Source organism: Ictalurus furcatus, chromosome 15 (assembly GCF_023375685.1).
Source record: "Ictalurus furcatus strain D&B chromosome 15, Billie_1.0, whole genome shotgun sequence".
NCBI classification, from domain to species: domain Eukaryota; kingdom Metazoa; phylum Chordata; class Actinopteri; order Siluriformes; family Ictaluridae; genus Ictalurus; species Ictalurus furcatus.
Genome location: NC_071269.1, coordinates 5,273,450 through 5,286,120, shown reverse-complemented (window position 1 = coordinate 5,286,120; position 12,671 = coordinate 5,273,450). Strand labels below are relative to the sequence as shown.

At 38.3% G+C, this 12,671-nt stretch overlaps 1 protein-coding gene across 1 annotated transcript; it reads left to right on the top strand.

Moving 5' to 3' along the window:
- The first annotated feature begins 7,224 nt into the window (after positions 1-7,224).
- On the top strand, positions 7,225-12,230 carry iyd (iodotyrosine deiodinase). Its single transcript, XM_053643161.1, has 5 exons — positions 7,225-7,502; positions 10,489-10,683; positions 11,363-11,522; positions 11,769-11,925; positions 12,024-12,230. The coding sequence occupies exons 1-5, from the start codon at positions 7,304-7,306 to the stop codon at positions 12,204-12,206; spliced, it is 894 nt and encodes a 297-aa protein (XP_053499136.1). The 5' UTR covers positions 7,225-7,303; the 3' UTR covers positions 12,207-12,230.
- The last annotated feature ends 441 nt before the right edge of the window (positions 12,231-12,671 follow it).

Below are 12,671 nucleotides of genomic sequence, written 5' to 3'. Positions count from 1 at the left end.
TATTTGTAGTGGAAACAGAAGTGATAGGTTTTTTGTTTTTTTTTTATGCAGAGATTCCATAGAGTTACTGCCTGTTTAGCTCATGTGATTGGTTGGGTTAAATTAAATATAGGCATACATTACATACTGTATACTAATAGTATTTTACATATAGTAACTATTTTTGTATTACTTCTGCCTAACAACTTCAGCTCTATAGTATAATTGCTAGTGCTACATTGGCTCTATTAGCTTATCTGTCGTGTTGCTGACCTTATTGTAGGACCACACAACCCTCTGGAAAGCCATTTGAGCCACTGTTTTTCTGTTAGGTGACAGAAAACTGGAGCTATGTACAGCAACTCTCAAGTTCTTTATCAAGCATAAAGCAAAATGTGAAGACCACTTTTATTTTCACAACAGACCACAAGACGAATCACAAACGAACCATACTCGGAACATCTCTGAAAAATAAGGGGTCTGCGGTCGTTTATTGTGTTCACATGTGCACAAAAATAATGTCAAGTCATGGATCTGAGACGAATATGGAGCACCGCAATGGACCAAGTGTGAAAACAGCCTTAAATTGGGCCTCCTCATTTCCTCTTCTTCCTTCGTGTCTTGGGTCCTCGCTCTCAGGACACTTGTCTTGTGCGAAATCAGGAAATGAGAAATAAGAGCGCTGTCCCTTTAAATTTTTTGACCCACTTATTCGGGCGCGCGCAGAGGCGCGTTCATGAGATGAAGCACTGTGTGACCGCAAGGTGAATGTTGAGAGCTAAAGACGGGCACGCGCAGAACTCTGCGCATGCGCGCTTCCAAAATGCAACAAAAAAAGCACATCAGCAAATTGTCCACTGAGCCGTCAATATAAACTGCCTCTGCATTTCGGTCTGGAAAAAAAGAGGCTTTTTAAATATTGTTTTGCATTTTAAAAAATGCTAACTGTACTATACAATATAAATATTTTTCAATAACGTTTTTTAATGTCAATTAAAACTTTTAAAAATCAATTGAAAATTAAAATGTTCCTACTTATCCCCCCCGCCCCCCTCCCAAATTTCCCTTTGTTGTCCTGTTTTCCATCCTCAGTTGCTTTCCTTCAGTATTTCATCCCCTACCCTCCCAGCCTCAGATCTGTCATGCAGATTTTTTTTTTCAGTGGACCTACCTGAGTACAGGGCGAAGTACAGTGGGATGTAGGGTCTCCATAAATCTGCACTCAGTCACTGATAAGCTGGACATGAATATGCATAATACTTTACAAAATAATATACACTAAGAAATCATTCTCAGTGACAGGGAGATATTACAAAGATAACGCACATCTGAGTGATCATTCGGTTCATTTCGCCTGGAATGAATCTGGACACATTTAGCAGCTTCTCCTGCTGGGATGGCATCTCTCTTAGGGGGAAACAGATGCATTGTGGGATGTTTGCAGCAAACAACACTCCAGTGATGCTGTGTTTTTGCCAAGAAACTGGAAGTGAACTGAGCACGAACAACACCGTCCTTTTCTTTCACATCCGCATTACATCTGCCTCATGTGCGCACACACAAATATATATTACACACACTTGCATACGTATAATCCTCAAATAAATAACCAATGAGATACCATATGTTTTTTTTTGTTTTTTGTTTTTTAAAAAAGCTCCAACAGCTAATATGGATTCTGACAAGACAAAACAAAACCATACATGTTTCTGCTTAGGTAACAAAACTGGACAAGGCCTTTGTGCTTGTGCAAATATGTGTGTGTATGTGTGTGTTTTGCTGTGGCCTGAGAGGGCGTAATCGACCCTAGCCAATGGCAGCGATTCTACAATCCAGAGCTGCATGTTTATTGGTGATTAATATTTAACACCCCATCATTAACCCATTTCTGTGGTGAAGCCCACAGGCACTCTGAGGAGAGGAACACATGGCATTGCACAAACACCATCGTGCAGTTGTCAAGTTTGGGTTTTATGACAGGGTTTGATACACACACACACACACCCACACAAAAACAAAATTTCATTTTGTCTGCACAACAACACAACACCAAAACCCAGACCGCAGTATTCAATGTAAGCCTCCAAATCCTACAAATGTGTGGCGGCCTGGGAACACCCTTCGTGTGCTGAAAGTTGGACGTTTTCTCTTCCAAACCTAGTTCTGAAAATAGACATCGCAATATGTTTGTATATCTCAAGCAGAATTAAAGAACACATGCTTTGGAAACTCATTAGCATGACGGTTTTTAAAATAAATTGTGCATCATGTAGACTGATCACAATGACAATAAGTGCAGTTAATGTTCCAGTTCCTGTAACACTGCTGTGAATCTCTTTTTACGCTATTCATGTTTATCTCAGGGCTAATAACACCGCAGCAACCAGCTTCATAACGCATGCTAGTTTTTTGTTTGTTTGTTTTTGTTTGTTTTTTTTTTTACAAAAAAAAAAACTGCTGCTTGTATAAATTTATTGGAAGACCAGATCTGCCAAAATTAACTTAAAAAAATGATAATTTATTTAATTAATTAGAAAAAAATATGTTTATTCGTTTGTTTATGTTTCATTTAGTTATTAATTTATTGCCATAATTATTAACGATTAATTATTATCCTGAAATCTGCAACAAACAAAAAAATGAATCTAACAAGAGAACTACAAAACGTCTCTCACACTGGAGCAGATTTTCCTTTATTTTTTTTTTCATTCTGTAAATCTGTGCTGAGGCTTCTGGCTGTACAAAAACTCCCTTTTCTCACAGACACACAGCTGCAAATCTGTTCCTGAGACTGGAGGGCGTGAAATTGCCCGCTGAGATGGGACATGCGACGCTAAAATGTGCACCGGCAGAAATTCTCATGCGTTTCCAAACAAGATAACGTGCTGTATTAAATCCCCTCACAGAGGCTGGGGTTTAATTATCGCTAATAAATGGCCGACATCACAACAACAACAACGGCAACGTTCAACTGTCAAGTTCGATATTTATTCTGAAGCTGCGCTTGGGAGACTGAAGGATGACAGGAAGACGGCTCTCGCTGTCAATTAATATTTCATGCACTGCTAAATTGCATGGATTCATATTAAAGATGCGTTATTTTCTGTCTGTAGATTCATCCATAAATGGAACGTTGGAATACTTCTAATACCATCATCCTCATCCCTGATCCTGTTCAATGTTAATTATTACTAAAAAGGTCATAGTGCATATTGACACACACACACACACACACTCACTCTCAAAAATACACACTGATTGAAGTGATCCAGTGGTTATTTATTGATTGACTAGTCTAGGAGTCAAAACTCAGAAAAGTGTCAAAATGTCTTCAATATTATAGCACCAGTTGTCTTTATTTTATGACACCAGTCGATACGTCAAAACTAGAACAGGTATTCAGCTCAAATGGTTAAAGGTGCAATCTGTCATTTTGTTTCATAATCTTTACGTGTTTCTAAACCTGCAATAATCATACAGAGATTCCTTATAAATCTGTGTCTGCAATATTGCCCTACAACGGATCTCACTAGTTTTTTCAGGTTATGGTTAAACGTCTACAGCTTGGAAATGACTTTGGACCAGATCAACACAAAGTTGATTAACTTTATTAAGTATAGTTTGGACAGAGGGGACAAGGATGTCTGGAAGGAAATTGAAACTATCATCTGTCGTCATCAACAGTTGCTTAAATTGAGCTTGTAGTTCAACCTTGTGCACAGCAGAGGGTGACGAAATTGCATACTGCTCCTTTAATGCAAAATGATCGTTTCTAATGTAATATGTAATAGCTGAATGTGTTAACCAACTTAAAAACAACTTAAACAGGCGCGCAGTATCCATCACTGTTTATATATCAAATGAAATCATGTGAGATAGATGTGAATACTGCAAGTAGTTTATTCTTCACGATGTAGTTGTGCTGCTTAATAAAATCTTTTAATTTTATTGCACTTTTAATGTGTGCATCTTATGGAAGGCAAGATCTGCTAAAATTTGTTTGAATAATAAATAAATAGAAAATAATTTATTAAAAATGTTTGTTTGTTTTAGGGGTTTATTATGAGAATGATTTGTCTTTATCTTTATTCATGAAATCAACAAAGTAATGTCTTTCACGTAGCATAAACGTAACATGGAAGGTGGGGGGGATGAGAAAACATTCGAGATGGATTCTACAGCAATGCGAATACTGCAAATTGGTTATTCTTGACCGGGCAGTTGCTCACTGCAGTGCATCATCCCTTCAGAAACCTGCTTTCCATCACAGACCTACTGTATAAACAGCAGAGTCAAAAAAGAGAGATGGCAAGATTGTTCCTCTCATCTTGCTCGTTTTATTTTTCAGCCTGACTGAGAGAGAGACCAGACTGCCAAAGCAAGAATCCTAGCACATCCAGACAGCTACTTCCCCTCAGGGCTGTAACCGAACAGACTGCACATCATTTTCACACTAACATTATACTGTTATTCACGCGTAACTCCTGTTAATACTCTTACACTCTCTGGATGTGGAGAGTTTCTGTATCCTAGACATGCAGTAAATTGCTGTGTGCATATTTTATTTACAATACCGTCTAAAGAAATAAAGGATGGAAATAGATCTACAGAAAGGAGAGGGGTAAGAGTAATAGAAAAAGAAATAGAGATGGACAGGATAAATGAGAGGAGATTAACACAGGCAAGAGAAAGTAAAGAAATATTTAAAATAAATAAATAAATAAACACAGGAAAGATGAATAAATTACAGGCAGTATGGTGGGGAAAAAATGAAATCCCATATGGAGACTCAGCAAACGTGTGGAAAAAGGTTATCTGGTCTTATAAGACCAACGTTTTACATTTTGGCCTTAAAGCACTGCGTTTGTAAAGAGAAAAAAAACAAACCCTGCTCTAAACCCTTACTTAGAACACTATCATAACAGTGAAGCATGGTTATGGTAGCATGCTGTTGTGAGGATGCTTTTCATCAGCAGGACTTGGGAAACTGGTCAGGTTTGAGGGCAAGATAGATGCATTCAAATACAGGAAGAAATATATAGAGATGTAGATACAGAGATATAGAAACCAGAGATAGGATATAGGTGAGATAAATAAGAGCAATCATGTGCAAAGAGACTGAAAGCAAAAAAAAAAAAAAATAGAAAAGGGATTAAAAGAATGACAAGTAGGAAAGCAAGAGAGAAGGCAGAAATAATAATAATAAAAAATAAAGCATATAAAACCAAATGGGGAAAGAAAGAAATAAAAGAGAAAGAATGAAAGAAAAAAAAACACAGAGAGATGTATAACACGTATTATTCATGTATTAGCCTATTACGAATGTTTGAATGTTTTCTGAACATTGCACTAATGTTATTTAATGTTTGGGCCTAGAGAACATTAGAGCCCAACCTTGGAATAATTACAATAATAATATTTTGATAACTGAACTAATACTGTGATGATTGACAAGAAAGTTAGAGATGCTTGCTTGTCCTGATTGGTTGAATGTTGGTGGTGCACATCATTTGTTTGTTTTTTTTTTCTCCAGTTTGCGGATCGAGAATTTCTCTCCTCAGCAGATTTTTGATTTGATTTTAAACATGAAGAGAACTACACACACCAAGTGATATAAAAAGTGGTCTGATGTAAAAATCACAGACCTCACCTTTAATTTTATCATGCATTGATGTGCCACATAGTTCAGTGCTTTGATACAAGATTTAAACCCACTCCATCCTTAGAGTGAGTGTATTAAAAAACATTCGTTTAATACATGCCTGTCGAACGGCGACCACGCAGCAATGGCAGGTCAACCTCATTTCCAATAAGAGGAATGCTCCTGAGAGGAAGGACTACTATTAATATCAGGATACGGACTCAGCGCTCATCTCTCATGAATCAAATATGAGTAAATTATTATAAAAAAAAAGAAAAAAGATCAGACTCATGTCTAGATTTGACATGAGTGTTTTACATTACCAAGATTCTATGTATCGCATGAGTATCTTTATAGCAACGTAGCGTCATTATATGTTTTATTGAGCACCGAGCTTTTATGCTGTCTTAAAACAGCTTATTTGTTGTATTTATACTGCGAAACCACGGTGTAGGCTATAAATGGTGCATATTAGGAAGGAGAAATACTTTTAATACGCTTCTAATGAATTCACATGCATTATAAGGTACACCATACACATTTCAGAGCAATTATTTTATATGAATAAAGTGTAGGTTAACTCTTTTAATACAAAGTAAATCAAAGTACAAAGAAAATCAAGAGTTTTAGCAGACCAGAGACCAGGGATTGATATATTTTTCACAATTTTTTTTTCCAAGTGTGATTTTACACTGAATTTGTTTATTTTCGCATATATTTTATTTACGTGATTATTTTTTTCCACATGTGATCTTTTATACATGCCTCTAATTTCATTTTGACATGTAGGCCACGTGGTTTTATTTATCACATAGCCTATTACTGACTTTACTTCAGCTCACATCTTCAATTCCAGTGCATAACATGTTGTCTTTCACATGTGATCACTGTGTCGTGTCTTGCTCAAGTGCTCATGTGATTTTCCCCTAAGATCTCCAACAGATGCGCTTTTCTGTACCGTAAATAAGGAAGACGTGGCTCATCTTTTTTTATAACTGTGGGCTGTCTTCAAGGCTTTGTTCCGATGTCAGTTCCTTCTTATTTGACCCAAGGAAAGTTTACATGTTATCTCTGAAAGATATTATATGCTCTTACACACACACAGAGACGCGAGATGAGGGAGTACGTTGTGAACATCTCTATTCTGCATGCCAAGTAGCCTACTACATTCACAAACAAAAATTTGCAAATTGTTTACCAAAGTTTGACTTATTTTTATGGAGTCACTAAAACATGCTTATTAATGCAACAATATAACACCCTGACTCTACCTCCCCAAATATCATGGATCTTGAATTTGCATTTTGGGAAAAAGGAAGATAATCCTTGGTGGGTTTTTTTTTTTCTTTTCCCAATTTTTCAGATTATGTTGTTTAAATTGTTTAAATAATTAATGTATTTTCTGACTGAATCTTTACTTGTTAGTTGTCAACCATCTGTTTCAATTTAATGTAACATTCCTTTAATACCTTAAATTAAGGGATTAGGGATTTTTCCCTAAGGGGGGGGGGGGGGGGAATGATAAAGAACTAAAGGGCTAGAAAGAGTGAAAGAGAGAGTGGTTGAAACATTAACAGGTTCCGCCCCTGTAACTTTCCCCTCACAGACCAGCAGGCCTCTAACTTTCCTCAGCTCTCCTCGAACCTCGGTCCTGAGTCCTGTACTGACCTCGGTGTCGGTGTCATGGCTCTCATTTCCACTCTGACTCCAGTGTTCGTGGCCATCCTGTGCGTCGTCATCGCCTTCATCTTTAAAACGCAGCGCAGCTCGGAGTCTTCCTCAGCTCAGAAATCTTCCAGCGGCGGGGGAAGCGGGAAAGAAGCCCGGCCGTGGGTGGACGAGGACCTGCAGGACGACACCGAGATCAGCGGCAGAGAAAACGGTACGAACCGTATCGCCTTAACTTACTGACAGTCAAACACTGCTTTATATATTCACCGTTCCCCTCACTTTAACCTATTTTTGTATGCATACGGATGCGCTCTAATTAAAACAAACAAGCAAACAAACAAACAAACAAACAAAAAAACCCAAACTGTCTTGCATACTACTGATGTGTCCTTTTCGAACGAGTCGACTCTTTGATTCAAATCTTTTAAGTGAACACCGGGAGCAGACTCGCTTTTCCAAACGGCAGTTAGTTTGGAAATACCGTGACATTCTCGTTATTAATCTACCAGCCGTGTGTATTCATGATTCTTCAACGCATATACAGGTCATCACAACCGTGATTGAAAAAAACTCAAAAGAGTCGGCTCTTATCGGTGCGCTGAGCCGACTCACTGAGAAGAGTCGGAATTCCCATCTATGTTGTGGATTTAGCACTAGGAGTTTCAGTTAGGAGGTCCAGTTTTACATAAATGAAGATCAGGTGGAGTCTGAGCCCCCCAAAAAATCTGTTTCTCGCCTGGCTTCAGGGAATACAAGAAAAGGTTTATTTAAAGATGTCTCATATGTTAAAATATGAGGTGTTTTTTGAGGGCTTGCAGCAGGCGTAAAGTTTCTCCATGGAGTTCTGACTGAAGAGAAATAAACTCTACTGCATGAATTATCACATTTACATAAAAAAATGTTTTGGAGCTTTTTATTACTTGAATTAATAATAAAAATATTATTACTTATTAATTAGAATTCAAGTAATGAAATTTTTTTGTAAATTATGGGGGGAGGGTGTAAAAGTTTAATCTTCTAGAAAGGAATTAGAGGCGTAAAAATATGTGGATGGATTTACTCACTCAAAATACATACAAAAAAAATAGATCCAAACATGTTTTGGGTGAAGTATCTTTTTAATTCTTTCTCTTGAATTCTTAATTCTTTCGCTTGAAACATAACATTTTATATAAAATTTGACATTTTGGCACAACTGCAAAATGTCTGAAATTACAACAGTAGCTGTAACACTATGTAGGCCTGTTTCAGTTCATGATCGCACATACCACAGTTTCATTATCGCATGTTGTTGCCATAGGGCAACAATTACATGTTACCATTTAACAAAATACTCACAATACATAAACTTGTTTAAATGACAAAAAAATAAATGTGAACCTATCTCAGATACTTTCATTTTAATTCCATGATGTAGTTATGCCTAAATATTGAAAAATTCATCACATTTTTAGAGCCACCCGATGATGATCTTCACCATGCCTGTGACTGCAGAAAAGGAAGTACAAAACAGCATTTCCTGGTCATCTGACTCGGCACATTTTTTTTTGTTATGTCAAAGTTAATGCCCCCTTTTGTCCAGTTACATAGTAAAATAGTAGTTTTTTTTATTGGTGCTTAAGAAAATATTGGAGATAATGAATTGTTGCCAAATGGCAACACCATGCAGTAAAGGCATACAGATCTTATATGTTTTCCAGTATGAAACTTCAACAGCATATGCTGTTTTTTTTTCTTGCCGCAAGGTCTGTGAACTCCAAAAAGTGTGTATTTTTTATTTTTATAATCTATTTTTATTATAAAATCATATGATGTTCACTATCAGGTACTATTAGCTATTAATGATTACTAGTATAGTTGTATAGCAGTTTAGGTCCTGTCGGTGGAAGATTCAAGAATAAAAGAATAGTACAGACTGTATATACATAGAACATCATACAGTGAGCCGATTAAGCATTGGAGCTTGTTGGAAAAAAGTAGATCCTATGTGTTTTTATATGGTTGCATTGCTTTAGTGAAAACTGATCAACTTTTCAGACCTGCAGATCGAGCATTCTGGGTAATGTTCTTACAGTGTGATGAAAGACGGCAGGAAGACTGTTCTTTGCTGTACCTTCCCAGTTATCAGAATTAACATTGCATTTTCCCACCAATGTTTTTGCTCTCTGAGAGAACAACGATGTCGGGAACTACAGACCAAAGTCAAGTTGAAGTCAAGGACGTAGAGGTTCATTCCAGTTGGATAAAATTACTGTGGAGAGAAGTCATCCAGAGCAAAACGTCTTGCGCAAGAGATCATTGAGTGTTTATTCACACGAGGCAGAAATTCCTGCATAGAAAGGGTTGCTTCGCTCACTCACTTACTCACTGTACTGTACGATCTGTGAACATGTACATGCATAGACGTTTTGAGATATTTGAATGGTTTTGTGTGTGTATACCACTGCAGTTAGTCATTAATGCATTTTATATCGCAGCGATGTTGAATTCTTGCTTCTGATTGGTTAAAAGGTGTTGATTAAATTTCTATACGTGTAGCTCTGACAGTAGTTCCAGCTACAAGGCAAATTACAGGTTTATGTTAATGCACTGGTTATAATTACAAATATAATTATTGTTTCTATAGGTCTGTTATGTAGGACTTGATGTTATTATCCCTTAATTGCACGTAATCGGATTAAAAACATACACAAATAAAATCCACTCTGAAAAAACAATAGAAACCCTCAGAATTTGTAGTTCGTTTTAATGGTTATAATAGGAATTGTATTGGTTTTAATGGAAACTGTAATGGTCCCTGTGGGTAATGGTACTATGTAAATTACCTAATGGTAATTTGTTAACTTCTATTTGTGGCCTGTTATGTCTAGTGGATACCATTAAGGATCTACGTCTGTAATACATCCTACGACGTAATGGAAACCATTTGGTAAGGATTTTAATGGCTAACAGCTGATCATTTTTCATGGTATTTGTAGTGGAAACCATTAGAATTTCTGTGACGGCTTCTGTTGTTTTTTTTCAGCAGGGTGGTCAGTGGCGTCTGTCTATAATGGTGGACTATTTCCATTAATGGATGGACTAAAGGAACGCTGATAAACTGTACATAGCGAAAGATAGACATACATTCAGTAACGTCAATCATTTTTGCTAATCGTACTTGTGATCAGCTCATTGTCACGTTTTCTTCCCTGTAGAGGAAGATGATTGGGCAGTCGTAGGGACAGAAGATCTCCCCCACGTTCCATACGCTCCTTGTCGCTACCCAGAGGAAGAAATGCTGGAGCGCTCCAAACACTTCTACACCCTTTTGAACGAGCGCCGGTCGGTCCGCTACATCAGCCCAGAACCTGTCCCTCGAGAGGTGATCGATAACGTGATACGCGCTGCAGGTACTCACCACACGCCTCTCCACCTCACATCAAGTCCTGAACGCTGCTAACATTTTAAAAACCGCAGTCAAACGATGATCCTTTTTTATACCACAGCAAATAATGTTCTATAACTAGCAGCTCTGAAAGTAGTTCCGGCCACAAGACAAATCACAGTTTTATATCAATGCGCTTGTTCTAATATAGTTTCTTCTATACTAACAACGTACACATGGACTTTTATAGTGGATGCTCAACAGAAACAGATTTTTTTTCAAAAAATAAAAAAAATTTAAGTTGACATGATGAAGTTTTCTTTGAGACGATTTTACGTTTAGTTAGCGTTTTTTATGAAAGGAGTCTACAAGAGTCAGCACCTTGTACGAGTCAGGAACGTTGCGCTTTCCGGTTTATCAGTAACACGACAAGCTGGCTTAGCAGCTTCAAGAGAGAAAGAAAAAGAGAGGCTGCCTGAGGGACAAGTGTTTATAGCTGCTATAGCGTAAGTGATAATAGGAACTAATTTGTTTTGTGGACATTCCACAGCGTTAAATACGACCACAGATGGATAAAAAATACGATGTATTGCTTTGTATAAATAACAGTTATTAGTACTGACAGATTGCTGTGATATAAGAGGGATAAAACACTTTGAGACAGTAATCAAACAAACTTTGTGTGTTTGTTGTGTGTGTGTGAGGTACGGCCCCGAGCGGTGCTCACACTGAGCCCTGGACGTTCGTAGTGGTGGCCGACGCCGAGATCAAGCACAAAATCCGAGAGATCGTTGAAGAGGAGGAAGAGATCAACTACAAACAGAGGATGGGAGACAAATGGGTTCACGACCTGCGCAGACTCCGGTAAAGCTCATGCATGTGTGTGTTTGTCACCGTCACTGCCAAAATTCACTTCCATCTCTTAGATCATTTCCTAGGCTCCTGTAGCACTAGCACCCTCTTGTGCCTAAGCTCTGTAACGACAACACACAATGTTCCCTTTGCATCAAACGTAACCAGCCAAGACATGTTTGATAATGTATCGGCTACCAAATAAGACAGTATTACAACAAATCCATTGAGCTCTAGACTTTAATATTTCTTGTCCAGGACTAACTGGGTGAAAGAGTACCTTGACACGGCGCCATATCTGATCCTGATCTTTAAGCAGACGTACGGAACGATGCCGGATGGAAAGAAAAGGACTCACTACTACAACGAGATTAGTGTGTCCATCTCGTGTGGCCTCCTACTGGCAGCTCTGCAGGTGTTTCGAATACTTACGCAAAGACATACGCACTTTTTTTTTTTAACAAATCTGCGTTTAGGTGCTATCTGTTCACATTCTGCTTCTCTCTTTCTCAGAACGTGGGTCTGGTGACGGTGACCTCCACTCCTTTAAACTGTGGGCCGCAGCTCCGCGTCCTCCTCCGCCGCCCAGCCAACGAGAAGCTGCTCTTGCTGCTTCCTGTCGGCTACCCGGCTCCGGACGCCACCGTGCCCGATCTCTCGCGCAAGGAGCTTAACGACATCATGGTGTTCGTGTGACGTCATTAAAATCCACCTGGCTTCCTGTCCGGTTTCACGATATCTCTGTATTAATCATTTAACGCAGAATTTGAACTCAAAATCAAGGAAAAACTCCTCCGCGACATTCAGAGGAGCTTGCAATTTATTTCGAAATTACCGCAGATTTCCCGCAGATTCGGGCCGAGACGCGTCACTTGACGGCATCACGACACGCATTTAATCAAAGCGCTCTTCAAGTCACGTGCGCCGAACACGAGTACAGCTGAAAGGTCTCATTTATCAACAAACATCACTGCGAAAGATTTTGTGCGATTTCGATTTCGCCGATTTGAGTAGTTTTCCGCAAAAAGAAAAACCTCCGCAAGTTGCTCCGCAAATTTAAAAAAAAAAAAGATGCAGCAAAATCAAGCATTTTTGGCCGCAACAATCACAAAAAAAACGAAACCTTGTGAATAGACATCGTGAATACCATCAACAAAATGT

What these genes read in the sequence shown, in the direction of transcription:
- iyd (XM_053643161.1), top strand. Translation starts at nt 7,304, where the DNA reads ATGGCTCTCATTTCCACTCTGACTCCAGTGTTCGTGGCCATCCTGTGC. An exon ending in GATCAGCGGCAGAGAAAACG is followed by an intron (nt 7,503 to 10,488) that starts GTACGAACCGTA and finishes TCTTCCCTGTAG; the next exon opens with AGGAAGATGATTGGGCAGTC. An exon ending in TCCTACTGGCAGCTCTGCAG is followed by an intron (nt 11,926 to 12,023) that starts GTGTTTCGAATA and finishes TCTCTTTCTCAG; the next exon opens with AACGTGGGTCTGGTGACGGT.